This window comes from Streptopelia decaocto (genome assembly GCF_964273445.1).
Source record: "Streptopelia decaocto genome assembly, chromosome: 3".
Taxonomy (NCBI): domain Eukaryota; kingdom Metazoa; phylum Chordata; class Aves; order Columbiformes; family Columbidae; genus Streptopelia; species Streptopelia decaocto.
In genome coordinates, this window is record NC_138656.1 from 57,214,535 (window position 1) to 57,237,089 (window position 22,555).

At 40.3% G+C, this 22,555-nt stretch overlaps 1 protein-coding gene across 2 annotated transcripts in view; it reads left to right on the plus strand.

Annotated features, from left to right (window-relative positions):
- Window positions 1–784: 784 nt before the first annotated feature.
- SNX9 (sorting nexin 9) overlaps window positions 785–22,555 on the plus strand; it is a 64,321-nt gene continuing 42,550 nt past the window's right edge. For both annotated transcript variants that reach the window (XM_082049811.1, XM_082049812.1), the window contains exons 1-2: window positions 785–1,008; window positions 20,193–20,279. In XM_082049811.1, coding sequence (XP_081905937.1) covers window positions 997–1,008; window positions 20,193–20,279 — 99 coding nt within the window. In that variant the 5' untranslated portion in view covers window positions 785–996. The remainder of the gene's footprint in view (window positions 1,009–20,192; window positions 20,280–22,555) is intronic.

Here is a 22,555-nt window from a genome sequence, read left to right on the forward strand (position 1 = left end):
TCCTTGGTCGTCCTGACAATTACTACCATGTATTTCCTTCTACAGAAAGGAAACATTTCCCGATTCCAGGCCAACCACTACATGTATGTAGACTAAAAGCTGTTCCTTTTGGAAGGTGCAGTACCTTGCACAATCACTGCCACTGGATTTTCCCATCCCCTTCATTTTAGCCTCCCACCATGTCTCTCCTGCAGGCTGGAAAACAAGTGGGGTCACAGTCAGTTTACATGAGATGGTCATAGAGTGCCCGACAGGAACGGTACCGACCCTGACCAGCTCCTTGATGTTATTAACAAGTGCCATACGCTAAGGCCTGGCTGAAACAGGTTAGGGACGATGAACATCCTGCTAACAGCTGCAGAGGGAGCCTGGCCGAGGAAACATTGTTTTCCTTGCTATACAGTTCCTTCGAAATTTCTGTTCAAAGCAAGCGAGGGACCGGCGATGTCTTTCTCCGGGCCCCCTCCCCCCTGGAGGGCAGGGAGACCGGGTCCCCGCTGTGCCGGGGCGGCCCCGCTCCACACATGGGAAATTCAGGGCAAACGCCGGTTACAAAGCGACGCCGCTGAAGGCACCGGGTGTTTGTGTGTGTGGGGGCACGTCCGCCCCAGTCCGCGCCCCGGGGACCGACCGGGGCGGCTCCCCGGGCCTCCCTCGCTGCGGCTCCCTCCCTCCGGCCCTGAAGAAGAGGCTGGGGACTAGCAGCCCCGCCACCGCCCCGGGTGCCGTGCCGTGCCGAACCGAGACGGTGAAAGGGGCGGCCGGGGTGGGGGAGTGGGGAGGGGGCACCGCCGTGCGGCTACATCAGCCCCCGCCTGCCCAGCGCCGGGGTTGCTGCTGAGCCGCCCAACAGCCCCCAGGCGGCGGCGGCAACTGGGGGACGCTGAGGAGGAGCCGCCTGCGCGGCCCAGTGGCGGCGGGCGGGCCGGACACACCGACCGAGCAGCCGCGGCCCGCGGCGGAGAGACCGGCAGCCCAGCCCGCACCGGCAGCGCCATGGCCACCAAGGTGAGCAGCCCACTGCGCGGCCTGCGGGGTCGTGTGGGGTCTCCGGGACGCCCCCTGCGCCGAGCCCGCGGCCGCCGAGCAGGCCCAGCGGAAGGGCTCGGTGGGCAGGAGTGAGGCCCCGCGGGGGGCGAGCCGTGTTTCGGGGGTCGGGGGAACGAGTCCCCTCCCCGGGGCCTGCCCCTCGCCGCCGGCCGCGGGAGGGAGGGAAGGAGTGAGGGGAGGAGGGGGCCGCTCGCTCCCGCCGCGCCGTGCTTGGGCCTCCCCGCCGCTGCTCGGCCCCTCCGAGCGGCGCGGAGGGCTCGGCGGGGCAGCGCTGGCTCTGGGGCACGGGAAAGTTGTTTTCTGCTTCGTTTCCGCCGCCCGGCTTGCCCGGCCCAGCGCCGCTCTGGGGCTGGAAAGCCGCCGAAGGCCGAGAGCTGCTGCTCCTGTAGCCCGGGCGCCCCTGCCCCACGTCCACCGTGCCGTGGCGAGCGGCGCTGGCCGGCGGAGCGCGGCGGTGGCGGGGAGAGGCCTGGGCCGCCGGCGGGCCGTGCCGCCCAGCCCTGGGACGGGGCGTCCCGGATGCCTCCCCGGAGCCCTGGCCGCCCCGTCGGGTCAGGGCTGGCGGTGCGGACCCCCTTGAGTGTCACCGGGGGACAAGCATGCTGTGTCTCTTGAGGGAGCCCAGTGTCCACAGTGTGTGACCTGCTAATAGTGGGTTCTGGTTTTTACAAAAAAACCCCGCAGGAAGTGAAATTATTTTGTTCAGTTCTTCAACAGTATTTGCTATTAATGCAGCAGTCAAAATTAGTCCATCCTGTCTGAAACTGGTCTCTTTCTAAATTAACAATATTTATTTACTATATTGGTTGGTGAAAGACTCTCAGGTTGTGTAGGTGTGAGTTAACTTCCACCAGCAAATGTCATCTGTAAGCTGTCTAAATATCGTAGAAGGCTTTTTTGGTATTTGAAGTTAAACTTTGAGTCACCTGATTCCATAAACTTGGCCAGCAGTTTAAAAACTTCCTTTTACTGAGGCGGTTTTCATATGGTGTGCTGTTTGTATTGTGCTTCTCAGGACTGGAGAAATTCTGCATCTTGAATGTGTCATTTAATGTGTAAGTAGCTGTCTCTGTAACCATTTAAGTTGATGGTTACTCAAGTGTTAGAATTTTTCAGAAGCACAGAGATTTTAGATGTCAAAATCATATAAGCAGTTTAAGAAGTATTAATGTAGTGAAATTTATGTTCTGTTGAAGTTTTAGAATGTTATTGATGGACTCTGTTAATATTGGTGGTTGCCACTGACTTGTAGGATGTGTGTATGAATAATATGTAGTCAGTATTAACTATTGCAAGTATTAAGAAAAAGAAAATTACTTCTGTGTACACATATACTACATAATGCATAGTATGCTAAGCAGATACTGTGCTAAAACAGTTTGCTCTTTTACTCCTCGCTTTGGGGTGCAGGTTCCTCATGGGATCCTGTGTTCTGTGCCAACTACGTGAAGCCATTTTATTCACACATTTGGAAACTTTGCTTTCCTTGAAATAATATTTTGGAGTCCTTATGGCCTCAGACCAAAGGGTGTATAATTTCTAACTTGCCAACTGTCTTGAAATCAGGTGGTTCAAGTAGTTTCATTCTACACATTGCAAGTTATGGTAATTTACTTTAACTTGAAGGTTAAAATCAGGAAGTGATACTCAGTAAAGATTTGATATTTTATTGTTAAGATTTTGATATGCTGTTAACTGAGACCAGTAGTGAAGAGAAGCTTACTTGATTTTCTGTTAGGTCCTTCTCTGTGAATGACCTTGTTTTGCATTTTAATTTGTTGAATACGTGCAAACGTCAGCTATTATAAAGGATACAGTTTTTTAACAATGTAGGGGAGTAACTGGCTCAATAGACAGTCTTTAGGAGCTTGGCCAACTAACTTGTCACCCTTTTACTTGGAAAGCATATTTTGTTTTTTGAATTGTAAACAAACTTCCTAACTTCCGCTTGTGCTTCTATCACAATAGCCTGTTCTTAAAAGAAATATACAAAGTGTATTGGTATTGTATGTGAAAATGTTAACTAAACTATAATTAGTCATATAGAGTGTGAGGTTTTTCAAACTTTAATGGTGCCAAATTCTGTATGGTACGTATGGGCGACTGACAGGTCTGGCCTGTGTTGCATGGGCTGTTAGCGCTTCCTGAATTAATTCCTGTTTAAAATAGAATATACTTTCTAGGGAGGGGTGAGGGGAAGTTTGGTCTTGATTTGAATGCTTTCAGTGACAGAAAATCCAGGTTTGTTTGTGTGGTGGTGGTGTTTTTTAAGCCATCAACTCTCTTGTTGTTGATGCTTCTTTATTTTGAATCTAAATTTGCCCAGCTTCTGTTTCCAGTTTTATTATTTTGTTTATGAGATTTGAAAATGCTTTTTTTCAGAGTGCTAGGGTATCTGGAGGTGGGGGAGAAATAAGGATTTCTTCCACATCTTGACTGTAAACCCTGGCTGGCTTTCTTGCTTCCCTCTTTGACAATTCACAGCAGTTAAGTTCGTAGAGTTTTCCAGTATGAAGACAAGTTTTACAGTCACATAGTGTGCTGGCTCTTTCCTATGCCATTCAAACTCACAGGATTTCTTACTGAAACAATAGCAGTTTTTAGGGGAGAAGAATACTATTTTAATGCAAAGAGGCTTTTCCTGATGCTTTCCTAGCATATATGTTAGCTGATATGTTGGCAAGGAGTCTTGCTTGAACAGGGCAGAGGTGGCTGTGGGCCTGTGTCTGATGCTGTGAGCTGAGCTAGCAGGAACCTTTGCTCCTTCTCCTTCCCTGCTCCTAATCCCATGTTCTTGGTATGTCCCAGGAGTTGACTCCAACACTTGTCAGGCCTGTCTTTCAGTTGCTGGAAGTTTTTAAAATAGCAAATGGTTAACTGAACAGAAAGAGTGGGGCTGTTTTCTGTAGATGTAGGGAGGTACAGTGGCTGAGTTTGCCCAGAGCTGATGCAAAAGGTCAGGTGGAGGGGGGATGAGGAGACTTTCTTCATGGTGAGGGGTGGAAATATAAATGGGAAACAGAGGGATCTGAGACTTCTGGTGGCAGTTCTTTGGTTGCCTAGATCCTTACTGTAACTTGGCAGTGGCCTTTCCAGTTCCCTAAAAGCTTGCTCAAGGATCACATTCTCTAAAAACTGAAGCAAGTGAAAAAACAACCAAACAAGATTGTTTAAGAGATCTTAAATTCCAAAGTTTTACAGTAATTTAACTGAACCTCACTTCAGAGGTGGGCAGTTTCAAATCCTTGTTTAAGAACTGCTGCATGAACCTACATACTGTATTTTGGATGCTTCCTTCAGAAATGGAGTTGAGTTTACTTGTAACTGTGCATTAAAAAGAAGGCAGAAAGTACTTGGGCTTAAAAGCATGTCATGAAGCTTAAAATACTTTTCAAAACTCAGTCGTGAAGAAGATGCAGTCTTGTAAATTTGTTTCAGTGATAGCTTTTGTTTGTTCCTCCTTGACTTCTTTGGCCTTTTCCTCTTCTTTCCCCACTAGAGTTTTCTAAGTCCCAGCCTTACTCATGCCCTTTCTTTTGTTTTTGAGTTTCATTGAATAGGGAAAGCTAGAAATGTCAGGAAGTTATATGCTGACTTTTAAATAACGTACTCCCTACCTCACTCTATTTTTAGTTATTTATTATTTTAAAATGTAGGCAAGTCCTTGTCTTGAAAAGGCTCAGAAGGAGGTGATGATATTAAGTTGATAAATTATGTGCACACTGGTGGTCAAGAGAGTTCTTCTGGAACCTGTGCTGCTAATGTGCAGTGAAGGTTTTAATTTAAAATATGAAGTTGGAACTAGGAGCTGATAAACTCAGATTTATAGGAGTAACAGTGAAGTTGGTAGCATTACTCCCACAAGCTAGGTATTTCACAAGGCAGGTGTTGATAAACTTAATGAGGATAGGCCCCTCTGTGTCAACAGCAACAAATTTTACTTTTTAACTTTAGAGGCACCAGTATCCCACCATTATGGTCTTGATTGTTCAGCGGTTTGTCTACTTTAAAAACTCATTTATCTGGTCCTGTAGTGTTGGGGTTGGTTGGTTGGTTTGTTTGTTTTTGTGGAACAAAGTCCCTTGAGATGAGAGCTTAGACTGAATGTTCTGTTTTTAAAATAAGATATAGCTTAGCAATACTTCTAAACCATGGAAATGTTGTTCAAAGCTTTTTTGTCCATCCGATTACGTTAGATGATCCTGTGTGAATATCACTAACTAGGTAGAGTTGAATTTAGCATGGTTCTTGTACTTACGGTGAGGGAAGACCATGATTTATGTATGAAAACTTCAGGCAGGAAAAAGTAACAGCATGTTACGCTTCAAATGAAGATTATTTTTCTTTAAGTGTGTATCCTTCCTTTCATCTTTCTTTTTGATTCTCTACTGCTCTTACTAGTGTAAGGCTCTCCAAAAGACGTATCACAGTTTTGTTTATACCATCACAAAGCTGTTTGTTTGTTTGCATTGTGAATCAGGCAAAGCAATTCTTTATTCTGATTAGTAGCTGGGAAGTGAAGCATTCCTCTGTGCTAGGCCCTCCAAAATACCCAGACTGTGTTCTGCAAGTCTGTTGTCTGTATCGTCACAACTTTGAAAGTAGACTTTTCTAGGAAATCAAATCTTTAGGGAACATTCAGTTAATGAATCTTAATACATCTGTGAGCTGGGATAAACTTTTACTATGCAGGTCACTTCATAATCCATTCAGCAGGTTCCACTACTTAAATTCAGCAAAGCAAGATATGATACCAAGTATGAGATCACAGTTGATCTATGTATGTAGGGCGTGAGGGAACAAAAATTAATTAGGTGAAGTATAATTTTGATTTTATGGTCTTAATCATATGAAAACTTTGTGGGATTTTTTGTGTATGTGGTGGTGTTTTTTAAAATTTTTTTATTTATTTTTTTTTTAAGCTATAATTAAGAAGTGAGAATATTTCCTGGGACTTTTTGGAATTTTTTTTAGGGGACAACAAGATGATTAGAGAAGGTCAAAGTGTCTGGCAATGCAAATTTGCCACAGGCTCTTGACCTGTTGGTGGAGTGAGATGTTAGGATAAGCAACAGAACCAATTGAGTCTTATTTTATTAAGATACAGAATTTATGTTCTTTTGTCTTTCAGTCTGACCTTATGATAATTTAAAAGTTCAGTGATAAGTGGGATATGTTATGCCACAGCAATTACTAGAGCAAGGCTTCTTGTTTGCCAGCCTATTTCTGTGGTGGGAAGCTGGAGAGCTGATGAGATTCTATATGATGTTGTGCTTGGGTAATGATTCCTCTGACTCACTTTTTCAAAGTTATTTTAAGCACCTGGGCATTGAGTCAGAGACTCATTCCCAGAGGTCGTCATTTAAAAAACATGATTGCAAAGCTAAAGAGAAGGAAGTCTGCTATCAGATGTCATAAGCTTCATCTGGTTTGTAGACTCAGCGATTCCGATGATTTTCACTCTGATATAACTTCTCCGTAAATTAGTATTATTTCAGCAAGAAGTCCTTGCAGTTAACTCTGCCTTTGTAAAAGTTTATTTTTATTTCATTCTTTCAAGATTTTCCTCTGTGAATTTTCAAACTTCTGATCTTCAGGTCTTGGAAAAAGCTCCTGAAATATTGAATATCCATGTGTTATTCTGTTCGTAAAAACCTCGTTATTTGATTAGGACATATCTCAAGTTTTAGGGCTTAGAGAGATTACAAGGGGAAAATGATATGAGAACTTTGTTTTAAATATACGGGTTCCCTCCTCTATTAAGTTTACAAGCAATTGTGACACTGATGTTGGAAGCAGTCTTGTGAAACATTACAAAAGCAGGTAGTAGAGACTGTAAAATAGTGGGAGTGATTTGTTTCAACCAACACTGTGGTAGGACAGATGAACATTTAGATATCTGGAATTATTGAAAGTAAATAAGTATTGTACTGTTCAGCATTTATACCTAAACCTATTTTCAAGCTTGTTTCACAATTACAAGGTAATTCAAATTCAGTTTAAGCTTCTCTGAGGGGGCAAAAATCAGAGCTTGTGCTTTTACTTCCTTTAGCTGTGTTCCTGCTTTCTCAGCAATTTATGATTGGAAATGAGCTTCCCAAGTAAAACAAAGTTCAAAAAACAAAGCAGTCTTGTAGTAGTCCAATAAGCAAAATTTGAGTGCTACTGAAGAGGAAAAATATATGCATATTGCTTACTGGAAAGTATAATTTAAGCTCTGAGAGCCTTATAGTTTGTTCGTTTGTTTTTCCAAAGCAGTTTTCTCTTTGAGCTTCATATGAGTAAGAAACCTCTGTCAAAAAAAGAAAAAAAAGGCAGAATCACTTAACTTTGTGACAGTGTCCTTTGTGAGACCCACAATGAGAAGAGAAGGGCACAAAGAACAGCTCTTGTGGGGAGCTGCCTGTATGAGGCTGACCCAGCTGTTGTGTAGTTGTAAGGGGACACTGAGGACATGGTGTGGTACAAAGGGCTCATGGGCCGTCCTGGGCACTGCTAATAGGAGAGTGTGTGCTGGGTAACGTCAAACCAACGACTCTGTGTGTGTGAACAATATTTTTTTGTTGGTAAAAACTCTAATTTCCTCCCATATTTTGGAGCAGCTTATAGAATCATAGAATAGTTTGGGTTGGAAGGGACCTTCAAAGGTTATGTAGTCCAACCTCCCTGCAGGAAACTGCTGTATGGGAGGGGTTTCCAGTGTGCAAACTGGGTGGGTGGGAGGCGGAGGGGATGGTGGGAAGGTGGGCAGTGCAGCTTGAGGGAGGCCCCTTGGGAGTCCAAGCAAAGCAGCTGCTTCTGGGGATGAGCAGCCACGCCTGACTTTCTGCAAGTGGGACTTGCCCAGGTGAAAGAATTCAGTCCCACTCTTTATTCTAAAAAGTGGGACTGGGGTTCACGGGCATTTTCTTCTGACTTATAGTTGTCTTGCTCTGAGTTGTCTTCTGGTCTGAGTTGCCATCTGCTCTTCCTTGGCAAGGGAACTGTTGTGCTTTTATTGTCTGCATTCATATGGTATCTCTGTTTATACACAGTAGGTTTTGGACTTGCTTTGCTTTCCCCAGCCTTCTCAGACTGTGGTTCTCAATGTTCAGAACAAAAATAAGTTGTCCTCTTCATTCTAGTTGAATTCAAGCAAAGTGTTTGTTTTCCTGGCTGATACAAAAAATGGCTAATTTTCAAGAACAGCTATTAATATTCTCTTAGGATAGTTTTAAACTGCTTCTCTTTTCTGTACAAGGATTTTTTTTTTCTTTGTCATGTTTAAATGGGTGCTTTCCAAAGAAAGATGACCGACATGAGGCTGTGGTTCTGATTTAAATCCTGGGGTTCCCTGGAGAGCCTATACAATTCCTCTTACTGCAGCAGTAAGGCTATGACTGAGGTACTTCATTTTGTCCTACAACTTCATCAAATTTGAGAATTAAGCTTAAATGTTTTATTTCCTCCACTGCATTAATTCCTTTTGGGGGGTTAAGATTTAATTCAGTAATTGAATATTGCAGTAACATATGATAATATAATGTAATTAGTGCTTACCTAGTTACAGCAGAGTTCTTTCAGCAGTACTGTAATTTCCTCCCTTAATAGCCCGGTATTTGTCTTCTGAAAATGGTTGCTTATGGAATACAAAATTAAGTATCTTCCTTGCTGCAAATAACTAGACCATATTCTTGGAAGCTCGTATATGGTTTTTGAATTGTAATTTTTATATCAACAGCTCTGTCAGATTCTGTCAAGCTGCCAGATTTTCTAGTAATTTGTAAGGAAGCAACAGTTCAAACTTTCTTTTCTGACTTCTTTGATGTTCTCTGTCACTATAAAGGTTGCTGGTATGAGAAAAGTTTGTGTGGTATCCAATTTAAATAAATTCTTAGATAATGCAAGACAGAGATCTGTAAAGGAGAAACTTGAAATATTGTGTGACTTAATCCAGTTCTGTCATTTATTATTATTTTTTTTTCTTTAGCGCTTCTGTCCAGGCTTTCTTTTTTTTTTTTTTTTCTTAAAGTGGGATGGGGCGATACCGCTATTCTGCACGTTGCATTAAATTGCAGGTGACTAACGTTCGGTTCAAGTGGTAGGTGTTCTCTGGCCAGGTCTAATGACTAAGCTTTGCTTATTGGAGCTGCTGTTTAATGTGCCCAGTTTGTAACTTTACAGGGTCTTGTACTTTTCTACATTGTCCACAGAAAAGCTTAAAGTAGCTGTGAGCTCGGATACATTAGAACCTGTAAAACCAGAATTTTGCTTATTTCTAGAGTAAAGAAGCTTCATCTGATAAAATAGTAATACATTTATGGTGGTATAATAGTTTCCTCACTTGTCTTCATAAAATAAAAGTAAACCTAGAAATAGTTGAATTATTGGGCTTTCATGAAGTAGCATTTATAAAAGGGACTAAGAGATCCCAAAACATTAGTATATTGATTAATGTTGGTTACTGAAGTAACAGAGAATTTAGCAGAATTTCACACTCTTCTGCTGTATTTTAGATTCCTTCCCACTGTCTTCAGTTAGCATGCTATTGAGCACTTGTTTTTCTGTTAATATTATCAATGTTTGGGACTTCAAAGTAGTACAACTATGACATCCTGTATTTTACAGGTCAGGTTTTATTTGAAGTAGAATAATTTTAAGATGCAGGTAGTTTGCTTTCCGAGTTCTTCCTTTGCTTCTAGACTGGCCTGTGCAGCTGGTATGTTGAAATGCACAACCTGTAATAGTGTGGTGAGTCTCAAAAGGCTTGAAGTTCATTAGATAACTGTAGCAAAACTTTGTACCTCTCCAATTACTGGGATAATTACTGTTTTTTCTAATCTCTGCTGTCATAGAGGCAGCACTGTTGTGTGACTACAGGCTGTCTTAATGAGTAGATCACAATGTGACAATTTTTCTTGTGAACGTTGCAGGCTTTTGTCTGAAATCTTCATCTTTTACCGGTTCTGTTCTTTGGGGACAGAACTGCGGGAGTGCAATAATGATCACCCTAAAGTTTCAGGCAAACATCATGAGACTCAGCACAGCAGATTTCTGAAACACACAGTTAAATATTGGTTCTACAGACTGTTACAAGTGTTGCAGTTTGATTTCAGAGACATGGTAATGATTAATCTAGGCAGAGATTTTAATCACTCTTGAGATAAATGCATCCTGCCCAACATCCGTAAATACAACCCCATGCTGTTCTTGCTGCAGTTATATGTCCTGGTGTAACTGGAATTTAGCTTCTCAAATTTGAAATTGTTTAGTCCCCAGTCAATTCGGGGACCTGGAGTAGGGTGGTATTCAGAAAATAAAATAAGGAGAACTGTGGGCACTTGGAGCAGTACAGTAAATGTATTCTGAAAAAAGGTCTTCTGATATTATTGGAGCTCCTCACTTATGGTTAAAAGTTTTGCAGTGCATTGTTAATAACTGATAAGTGGTTTATAAGTAAGGTTTTAAAGAAAAAAAACTTAAGGTGCTTAGCCTAACTGAAAGCTCAAATGTGATTCACAGGAGTATCTGAGTCAGTATTTGGAAATGTCTCTAAATCACATGGGTGTCTTGCATGTATTTCTGCAACTGAATTTCCCTTGCTTCTGTATTGCTTGAGTGCGTGGTGATTCTGAGATTTGGTTTGACACTGCCCCATACATAAGTCTGTATGAACACCACAAAAGGTAACCAAGCACCTCTTTTAATAGTGCATGGTGGTTCTTTTGAAACTGTCAGAATTTGAGTACTGTTTTTTAAAATTACTGAGCTTCTTATAGATAATCCACAGACTTGAAAATCCTTAAACACTCTTGTAAACCTGGAAAATACTGCAGTTTTTCTTAGGTTTTTTCATGCTTTGTGGCAGTGGTTATCTACCCACCTGTTTTGTAACTGCATGGAAAGAAGCTATAATTTGTTTTAATACCTTGAGATTTTAAGCTCGGTTACATTCTGACACTTTTAAGAGATCTTAGTCTTATAGCCATTTTAGTCCTTGTACTGCATCAATAACTTTAAGTCCTAGATGCTTCAGCTGGATGAGGGGCCTCCCAGTGTGTCAGAATTGACTCAAATACAAGTTCTTGATGTGTGTGCTGCCTGTAACCCTGGCCAGGCCTGCGTTCCAGTGGCCTTTGGGGTGTGCTGGTATTTGCTGGCAGGTAGACAGCTATAAAGAAGCTTGTGTTCTGTAAGTAAAAAATAATATTTGTAACCAGAAATGAGCTGGACTAGAATGAACAGAGTTCATGTCGTCTTTCCTGGCCAAAAATTGATTTTTGGGAAGACAGTGAAGTCCTGTATGGTAGATCTTGAAGAACTAATCTCTTCTGGAGGTCTGAAGAGCTAAGCTGTCCTCACTGAGGAAAGCCTGGGTTGCTGAAGGGGTAGTAAGTAATTGTCTTTATTACTAGAGAAGACATTTCCAAGTCTCTTTAACACTTGAAAACTTGCCTAGTCACTTCTTTCTTACACAAAATCATACAGAAATGGCTTCAAGGTAAGCTTATTACACCTTTATTCTAATTCTAAAAGTGCCAGTGGTTTAAGCCTTGTGCATGTTGGTGGGGATCAAGTATATAATTGCTGTCACTTACCCTATAACCACTTCAGACTTTGTGGTTTTTGCTTTTTGGGAGCTCTTCATGCTTTGATAACCATTTTCTGGCAATACGAGGCAGACCTTTTAATCCACTGTGAATACTTAATTAAATACCTGCCTGAAGTTTTGTAGGCACATGCAGTTTCTGAGGTAAGAGGAGCTCCCTGTTCTGTCTCTCCTCTGTCTGTGAGCAAGTTTTATTAGCAGGAAGAAATGATGCAAGTCCTTGTTTCTTAGTTTTTTATCTGTATTTAATTGGATTCTAATGTGCTTATAGTCACCAATGCTGACTTTAAATGAGTAGCTGCAGGCTGTTGAACTTCTTTTAGAGTTGAAAAAGTGCTCAGAAGAAGGTGAGCTGGCAGGTCAACAGGCACATTTTTAATGTGGATTTGTAGAGTAATGTGAGGATCCAGCAGTTACAGCTGGTGCGGGAACTTGGAGTAATGACATCAGAATAATTGTGACCTCTCTTAGTTCAGAAATGGAGTTCTTATCTGAATTTAGTTTCACTTTTTAGATGAGTTTACTTTAATTCTGATGTTGCTGAAAGCGAAAAATGGTTGTGTTAAAAAAGAAATGTAATACTAAAAGGAGCTTTTTATTAAACAAATGAATTTTAATTTTTTCTTAGTGTTTAATAAAATCATAGCATGAAAGCAATTTGAAGGGATGGTTCAGTTTCTCCAGGCTAGTAGTTTGTTTGTTTGGTTCTTTTTTTTCTAGGCAGACCTTGTTGAGCACATATACAAGAACAGTGATGGCTAGCACTATACAGGCAATACATTGTCTCAATTTCTTCTAGAAAGATAAGCATTGGAGTCTTTTATTCTTTGTAATAAATCTTTATCACTTCAGCGGTTTCTAGAATAATGTATAATCTCTTGAATTCCTAAGGTAAGGCTTCCATAGCAGTGTGTCTGAGATTACAGTGTTCCTAGTGCTCTCACCCTTCCATCTTCAGTTTTTTGTTCGCTCGTTCTCTCTCAGGAGTGGCAGAGAGGAACACATGTAGAGATCAGTGATGGCAGGACAGAAGGTATCTGCCTTTCCAGGCTGAGAGGCAAAGGTACTTGAAAAGCTACTTGATATTTCTGCGGAGACTGTCCAAATGTACACTTTGCCTTGCAGCCTGATACAGTTGTGACAGAGGGACTAAAATGAAGAGGCATTTTTTTGGCAAATTGTAGCCCCAGATGTTACAGCTGCTGCAGTGGAAATCTCTCCGGTCTTGGAGTACTTACTGGCTTTTGGATGAGCTGGGGTTTCAGGATAAAGTGCGAGGGAAAGGTTAAATCTATTGAAATGATAGTCACTGTTGGAAGAAATGTACTGTCATCAGATCTCCGCGGTAGGGGCCTCCTGCCTATGTTTCTGAAGCTCTTTTCTTACTGTTTTTCTGACCTCTCTGGACACCGGTTGTTTTAAACTTCTTGCAGTACCCTTAGTAATATCCACAGTGGGACATAGTGTGTGTTTTGACTTGCTGAGACGTTTTTCAAAGATGCATTGATTAAAGCTGGCAACTTAAGTAGTCTGTTTGCGAATGGTAAAATGAAATTACGGTTAAACTGCCATTTAGAGCTTTGCATACCCGACGTTGTTGCTGTAGCTTCACTGACGCAATGAAGACGACCAGGGCTTTAATGCTGACTCTCAGCTGATAACAGGTTGGATGTTGTGCAGTTGTTCTAAGCAGTAAATGGCCTCAAAACCAATATTGGACAGTAATCAAAGGGAAATTGCTGTGAAAGATCAAACAGAACAGAGAATGTAAAAATCTCTAATTGCCTTTTGTTTGCAGAGTACTGCCACTTTTTAGATTAAATGCTTCATTTTGAACCATTCTTTCAGATGCAGTCCAAAGAAACTGATTCTTTTTCAGCTGGGTTATTGTCTCTTTTTCTTTCTGCTTCTTCGATTTCTTCAGTCCTGGGATCCCAACCTGTATTCTAGGTATGCTATTTCTGTTTTTTCTATTAGAACTGCCTTTTGGAATGAATATTTTATTTCTAAAAACAATATTGGTGGGAAAAGCAATTTGAAAAAAACAAACAAAACTGAAACAACAACAACAAGCAAACAAAAAAACACACAAAAAAAACACCTCCCAAAAACTGTAACCAAACAAAAAACCAAAACCCACATCCAAAAACCTTGTAGTAGAGAATGAATAAAACAAAGTCTGGGAAGACAGAAATGCATTTTAGTATCCTGTGCTTCCAGGTGTGATCAGCACATTGCTTATCAGTATTTCACAAGTAGCTGTTTTCAAAAGCTTATGTTTAGTAGACCTGCTGAAGAATATTTATACTAACTGATGGAGGTTCTGTAGCAAACCTTTCTGAAGTTTATTCATAATGGAAATGTTACTGGAGTTATTTGAGGGCACCAAAAGCCCTTTGTTGTTCATTCCAGCTAAAAGCTTAAGCTGCTGTCCTAGAAGAAGAGTTCAAGTCTGCTTACTATCAAGGCTTTTTAAAATTTAAAGAAGAAGAATTGTAGCTTAAAAAAAAAAAAAAAAAGCTGAAGCTAATGACTAACCTTTTTCTTTAGAAAAAAGGGCATTTTACCACGCTTCCCAAATTACGATTTCTGCTCTCTAGTGGGATGCACATTTCTTTGAAAAGATTTATCTGCCCCATTTACTTTCCAAAACAGAAATATCAAATTTGGTCCTCTTTCTGTGAATCTGGGAACTACTGCCACCAACAGTAGGACAGGAAACTGGAGTCGAAGCGTGACCCTGGAAGGTGTTGCCATTCTTGCTGCTGTGGAACAATGGTTGTTTTTCTGAGACACTGGCACCAAGCAAATTAAACCTGTGAATCCCTGTCCCTCAAAAAGAGCACTGCTGGAGGGCTGAAGCACTGAGGTGCTGAAGTACTGACTACTAAAAGGAAGGCGTGCATTTATAATGGGAATTTCATGCTGTGAGCCTTTTATGGATATTTCCTTTGTACTATCTGCTGCTACCAGATGTCCAAGAGAAGCAGCTGTGGTACCAGTTTCCCAAACTTTAACACAGGGGTGTCAAACTCATTGTCACCGGGTGCCACATCAGCCTTGCGGTTGCCGAATGTAATTTTAAATGTATAAATGTAAGAGTAGTTACATTTTTTACAGTCCTGAAATTACATTCAGCCCTTTGAAGGCAACTGCAAGGCTGATGTGCCCCCTGGTGAAAATGAGTTTGACACTCCTGCTATAACACATGGCTGAAACAGATTAATGTATGGCATAACAGAAGAGCTCTTTCTGATACAATCAAGTCCTGTCCGTAGGGAAAGCATTTGTAAAGGTGCGTCCAATTTTTGAGTGACTTCTCCGATTTTAGTGCTGTAAAGCATACTTTCATTGTAATGCAGCAGTTCTGCATCAGAAAGTCTAGTATTAAGAAAAACATTTTGTTTCAGAAGTGTGAACTTAAACAAAAAACAGTAATCACTCTGTGTGGATTGTTAATCATTCTTAACAACAGAGATTCAGACAGGGAAGCTATTACAGAAGCTGCTGTGGAGCACAACTGATGTGCATTAGCTGTTAGTTTGTGTGCTCATGGCTAGTGAGGAATGCACAGTGGTTTCCATTGTCCTGCTTCTCCATGGCAGAGGTAGCCCACTTGCTGCAGGTGAGCCCTAACATGGGCGTGTATCTGCCCGTGCACATCAGGGTTGTCAGACTTGGGGTAGATTGCTCCTCCATCTGAGCCCAGCATCTCTTGAGTGAAATATCTTACAAAAGGCAGAAAGATTCTTAACGGAAGTAGGTGGTCCAGTTGCTTTATCAGCTCTTACAGGATTCTGGGGGAAATACAGAAGAGCCGGTCCATCAGGATGTCTACAGAGATCTTGGATACTCTTCTAGTAACTTAGTGTAGTGATAATATAATCCTTCACTGGAATTTTATTTTAATGACTTTTGCTAGCCAACTTCCCACTTCACTTATACAAAGAGTCTTGACACACTGACAGGCATAGTTGCATAGTCTTATGTCTGCTTGCATAAATAAGTTGGTAAATGCTCTTCATTTTTTTTTTTTTCCTTTTGGTTTTTAATATTTTGGGAAGAGGGGTGAGGTACTCAGAAGTAATGGAGAAAAGCTGAGTCTGCTCGAGGTGTGCGGAGGAATAATACTTTCACTAATCAAGATACTGCTTTTCAAAGTGTAGAATCTTTTGTTTTAAATGCTTAGGCAAAATTACTATTATCATTCTAAAAATATAGTAATGATGATTGATTGCAATGTCTAGAAGTTGAGAGACTTCACACTGTCATGTCATTAAATCTGTAAACTGGGAAACTGCAGTCCAGATGTGTAACTACAGCAGGTAGAACCAGCTCCTAAAAATGCTGATGTAACACTGAGAATTGCTGATTTCCTTTCTATTTTCTTCTCCTTATTACAATCTAAATATACCCATGCTGCTGAATGGCTCATTTTCTTTTAATAAGGAGGAATTCTTACAGGTTTCCCCTGTCCTGAACTTCTAGAGAAAACCGCCGTCTCCCTCTCATTCCACAGAAACTGGCATATGCACCAGAGCTGCAGAGATGCTGGTGATGGGGGGCGCACTTTCCTCCTTGGTATGTGTTGTGCCAGGGTTCTCCTTAATCCATGGCGGCCTCTTCACACACGAGGGAGCACAAGATGAACACTGGGATGTGTCACAAACTCCCGGTGGGTTTTGGGAAGCTCCCCTGCCACCTGAGCAAAGCGGGGAGGCAGTAGGTGCACGGTACAATGACCAGGTCTGCTTTTTGGGTTAGCAATCCTTTTTCTCAAAGGATCTGGCAAAACCACTTGGTTGTATCTTGGGGGAGTGGTGACTGGAGGGGGGTGAGGAGAGGAAAATAGAAGTAAAATAAACTAGTCTTCTTATGGCTAACAGATTCATTAGCAATTCTTGGTTTTGCAGATATGCAGTATTTTGTAAATGAAGCAATTGGCTTTATTCCACTAATAAAATCTTTGAATCTCTGAAGTTCCTGTAGTTCTTGGAGTGTTTGGTCTTTTAACATGTGATCAGGAGTAAATATGAAGCACAACAGTTACTGTAACAAGTTTTGTTCTTTCTTAAAACTTGTGTTTTGAAGTAACTGCGTCTGTGGTATTCATTCTGTGATCTTTGGAATTTGTCAGAGATTCCAATTTTATCAGCATTAAAAAGTCTGTAAGCTTAGACCTAACATTGGATGCATGTATTGCAGTGCTGAGCAGCTAAAATCCTTTTCTGGTTAAATGCTTTTTTCTCTCCATGCCCACTTAGGCTATTTTGCCTAAGTGACAAAGATCTGACAAAACTGTAACTGCCACTTGGATGTAGTATTTGAGGCCAGTAAGTAGGGAAAAGTTTATTGCAAAATTAAGTCATTTCCCTTTTTATAGTATTTTGGAACTGACTGTCAAAAATTTAAATAGGTCTGGGGCTGATACCTCTGCCCAAGGAAAGGCTAGGAGGAGGGTTTTTTCATTGGTAACAGTATGGTTATTAAATTGAGGGAAGACATTTAGTCACTTAGTCTCACTTACTTTGGAATTGGTTGAATTTACACTGTCTTTCTCATTAAATCTCAAGAGTCAGAGGGTAGTGTTAAAGTTTACTTGCCAGGAGTTCTTGGGGACTTTATTCCCAACTAGGCAAATGAGTCCAGAAATGCAAGTGGAATGGAGAGTGCTAGCAAAAAAAATGTACTTCAAATACTTAATTTAATGTAAAAATCCATTTCAGTAGTAGTGTAAGTTTTTTTTTTCTTTTCCATTTCTCAAACTGCAGTAAGGCAAAAATTATTTTGGTATTTTTTTACTTTTTTCCTTTTACTTTATTTTTTTAAGAACTTCTGAAACAGGAATCCAGAGCAGGGGAATGGATAGACTTTGGCACAATGTATCTCTCTTGGTTTTCCTTCCCTACAAGCTGAATACTTCCAGATTTTTCTGAGTAACTTTATTTCCCTGCTACATATGGAGAACTGAGTATTTGCATCCGATCTCTCATTAGACACAAATATCTCCTACCTTTTCATTCTGGCTGTTCCTGTGAGATGTTTTGCCAGTTTTCCTGAAGGCAGGTAAAATCTGCCTTTGATCTGATGAGCTCTCTTTGTTCCTGTTAATGAAAGGAAGAATTTAATACTCTCATGAACCACTTGAAGTAGACTAGGAAGTCTCTCTGGTTAAGGAAGCTGATTTCTCCTGCTGAATATCTGAGCTTGATTACATCACCTTGCAGGAACCAGATAAGTATTGATAACCTGCTGTCAAAAGGACCTTGTTCAAGACCTTGCATCTACTACTGCTGAGGGGACAGGTCTGGAGAGTGATGCTTTTTGCACCCCTACTTAAAATGTTCTTGTATTTCAAAAGATATGCTGCTTCTCTTCAGTTTACTTTCCAAGGAAAGTAAGGCAGCTTATTCTTATATTTGCATGGAGGCCTGATTTTTCTGCTGGATGAAAATCAGTCAGTGTTATTATTGAAAACAGTTATCTCCTCTTCATCTGGGTTTTGCATGGCATTATCTGAAACGGCTGAAAGCTTCAGTTCTAAGGGAGAAGCATTCATGCAGAGTGCTTGGGCCACATGGCTTTCTGTAATGTTGTGCTTTTCTAATGGAGAAGACCAAGTGTTTGTTGTGTACATGGTTCAGGATTAGCATTGTCAGCGAATCTACAACGTGTTTCTTCTCACTCTGGCTTTTATTTACACTGAAATGAAGTATCTCTTGACTAGCCCAGTGTATTTCCACATGAAATTAAAATGAAGGGGGGGAACTTGTGTTTTTTTTTTTCCAGTTTTATGTCAGAAGAAGGGAAGTCTAGGTGGGGATCATAACAACCTGCAATTTAGAGACAGGCAAGGCTTCATGGTGAAGCCTTCTGCTATTTTTTTCATATCGTATAACTTGCTTTCAACAGAAGTCATTATTTTACTGTCATCTTTTGGCAGAAACAATTAGGGTTTTGTTTTGTGTGTGTGTGTGTGTGTTTTTTGCATGTTTGGGGTGGGTTTTTTTGTTTTGTTTTGGTTTTTTTGTGTGGTGTGGGTGTTTTTTTTCTTTTTTTTTCCTCTCCCTGACCTCCAAGTACAAGAAGGACCTCATTGCTGTTATTAGTAACACCAATAGAAAATTGTTTTTCTTGGATTTAGTTTTTTAATCTGCAGGGACAAAGCCCACTTCTGTTATGAGCTGAGGTAACTAAAGCATGTGTGCCGTACTGGTGAAGATGAGACTGTAGCCTTGCCTTTCTCAAGATGCGTTAGGGAAACTGGTGTGTTTCCAAGTGAACTTTCTGCTGCTCTAATCTATACTGAGTATTGATATTTTAGTTATAACTATCAGTACTGTCCATTAAATGTGTACTTTTTCTGTGTGCCTTTCCTGATCTGTAGTCTAGCTTTCCCTTTTGCTGCTCTTTGATAACTCAGCATTGGCATCAATCAGATAAAATAATGTATTAATTACTTGTGGGGTACCTGGCTAACAAAGGCTTGAGGTGTCTTTTATCTTTTGGAAGTTCTGCTAGGGTGATGAGTCTTCTTTCAGGGGAACAGGAGCTTTGAAAAGGCATTTATTTTGGTCAAGTTTAAAGTTTATCTAATATGCCGCTTTAAATGGTAAGCTAAAACTTTGATTCTAGATCTTCCTTTAAGAGTCAATATAAGTGCTTTCTCTCTGCATCCATTTTAACAGTGTGCGAGGAAGTAAATATTGTCCTTTTGTAATTCCTGAGACCTTTATTTGCTTTTAAATCAGAAAGGAATTTAACAGAAGACAATTAGAATATGGTTGGGAGTATGATCTTAGGCTATGTCATAGTTCTTTGTATGAAGAAGCAGAATTGTTCTTTGAATGTTAGATAACTTTGTCAGTGTTTCAAACATAACATTTCCTTATGTAGCATAGTAGCAGAGTGAGTACACAGCGAAGCCTTTGTGTGTCTAAACACTTAAGAATTAGTTTGGTTTTGTTCTTCCTTCCCCCCCTTGTGCCAATATGTAATAGGCCTGCTCTCACTGTTAGTGCATTTGTATGGCTCCTCCTGTGTACAAAGGGTCTCGAAATATAACTTTACGTATTGCTTTTTGTGTACAAGACTGGTTACTTACATCTGCAATAATTTGTTTTTCTGAATTGTTGACTCTATGAAACAGTTCCCTTTACCCAAGTTGGAGTTGGAATATGTCCTGTAGGAGGGGAAAAAAAATTAATTGGATTTTTTGCTAAAGTTAGAAGCTTTTCGTTCTTCCCTTGGAAAATGTTGTGCAGATAGTTCTGCACATGGCAGAGAACAGCCAGTCTTAAACTGTGAGTCCTTCTAGAAGACAATAATGATCTCTAACAAGTTCTGGAGGAGATTTTCATGTTGTGAAGCTTGAGTTGGTGTTCAGTTTGGAGTTCAACTTTCGGAAACATTAGCTTCCTACATGCTGAGTTGCTCTTTGTACATCCAGCCTTACCCTGCTTACTCTTTCTGCTACTTAATAAGTAGTGCTGATACTTCATAAATCTTCTAAATAAGCTCAAAAGCTCACTGCTATATTATTTTTCACATACAGGCTCGTGTTATGTATGATTTTGCTGCTGAGCCTGGAAACAACGAGCTGACCGTCAGTGAAGGGGAGATCATCGTAATTACCAACCCGGTAAGAAAGCTGAGGTGGAATCAAGGCTTCAGTGCACTTCCCTGATCTACTTCTAGCAGATGGAAGAATAAAGATGCTTCATGGCATCTGAAAACGCTGGCTACCCTCCCCTGAAGAATTAGTGAATAAACTAAATACGGAGAGTTCTCTAATAGTTTTGTGGAAACAAATGCAATGAGTAGTTTTAGAGGACAAGGGCCCTCTCACTATGTGCCCACACTTAAGAATTTGCTCAGCTTTGTTCTCCTCTAAACAGGGCTGAGTGCCAAGGCAGAGGAAGGAGCTAATGATGGTGATACCTTTCACATCTGAGTATGTTGTCTTTTTTTTTGTGTGTGTCTGATGTTCCACATTTTGTGCATGTAATCTTTCAGGTGCTTGCCACTTGCATTTCAATCTGACATGCCAGGTCCCTTCTCCATTTTGAGTTTCTTAATGACTTCAACATTCCAAGTTTTTTCAAAGAACTTGTGACAAGATTTGTTACTAAATTTCTGTATCCTTTCATAATTAAAGCAATATGGACAAGGCACAGGGAAGGAGTGGTGAAAATACTATGATAATACTAAATAGTATTTTGAGCACTGACATTTAATTTGTGTGGGCAACTTGAATTTGAGTGTGCTTTTATTGTCACTTATAATTCTTACCCTTAGTAACAGAGTGTTAGTTCATTCTGGTTTTGATTTTTTTTTTGTTTTGTTTTTTTTTCTTTTTGTTTAGTGAATTGGGTCAGTGAATAGACTTTCCATTTGAAACATACAAACATAGACCACCTGATCTTGATGCCAGGTTTTATTTATTTGGTTGTGTAGGAAACATGGGTTCTGCAGAATAAACTGAGTCTTTGAAGAGCCTAATCATATATAATCCTGTTAATTTTTAGTTCCACTGACCTTCAATATTTGAAGCAGATATTTAGTAGAACCAGCACCCTCCTTGGATAGTATACTGTGCTGTGGCAGAGGTACCATTTTAAATGAATTCAGGAGTTTAATGCAGTTTCACAAAAGTAGGACTAAATAAGTAGTTTACCACTTCTAAGCTAGTTCTTGGTGAATAAGCCATCTGATGTTAAGGCAGTATATTAGGTTGGCGCAAAAGTAATTGCGGTTCTGGAGTGTGAATTTTAAATCATTATCTCTAGGCTCAAACACATCTTAATGGTTCCTATTTTGATTAATAAAGATGTGTTTGAGCCTAGTTATAATGATTTAAAATTCACAGTCCAAAGCTGCAATTACTTTTGCACCAACCTAATACTTAAAACCAAGTAAAACTTTATTTTATGCTGTCCATTAATAAACTGTGGGCTAGATTGCCACAAAGGGTTTTGATATTTTTTTATATGGTAAGTTTACACAGCAATAGCATAAGTCATGAAAGACCATTTGATGATTACTTCTAAGTGCAGGGGTGCAAATGTGACTTCTGGCTCAAGATGTCATTGGTCTTGCAGTTTAGCCAAGCTAGTTGAATTTATAATTCAAGATGTCTAGTTGTTTCTGTGTTCTTGAGCATGCGCTTTTAGGTACATAAGAAAAAGCAAATGAAAGTTCATTTCAATAACTGATCGATCTTTATTGTTTAAAATCTTGAACACCTAAGCAGACCTTTTACTATGTGCAGGATTACATAAAATTTCCAAGTGAAAGAATAAAACTGTGATAAACAAATACATCCATTAAAAAGCAAATAAAGCAAACCCGAAAGTCAATAATTATTGTCCAGTCTATGTGGTTCCAATTTTCAGTTGTGAGTTGGCTTGACATGTAACTATGTGTTCAAGGAACAGCTTGATGTAAAACAGAACTAGCTTATTCCCAGTAATGTTTTCCTGGAATTGACTTTGCTTAACTGCAAAGGTTTCTTAGTGTATGTAGAATGTGTTTTTTAAAAAACAGACAATAATAAGATGCCCCACTGAGATCAGAGCTGAACTATGTTAGTCCTTTCAAACTAGTAACATGAGACCTACCTCTGAAATTAAGAGTAAACTAGAAAGAATGTCTCCAGGTCTCGCATGGCACATGCCCTCTTAATCTTGATATTATCCTTATTATTTTTATGGGTTGTAGCTCCCACTCATTACATACCTCTGCACCTACAATAAGTGAAGCAGAGACTTTACAGATATTACCAACAGCTTTATTCCTTGAATCATGTTTACTTATAATCTGTTGATTAAATTAATGCTTTGGAATTGGCACACTAGTAGCTGTGTTTTGATGCAGTCTGTGTCCAGACAATTAATTGACTGTGGTTTCATAAATGAT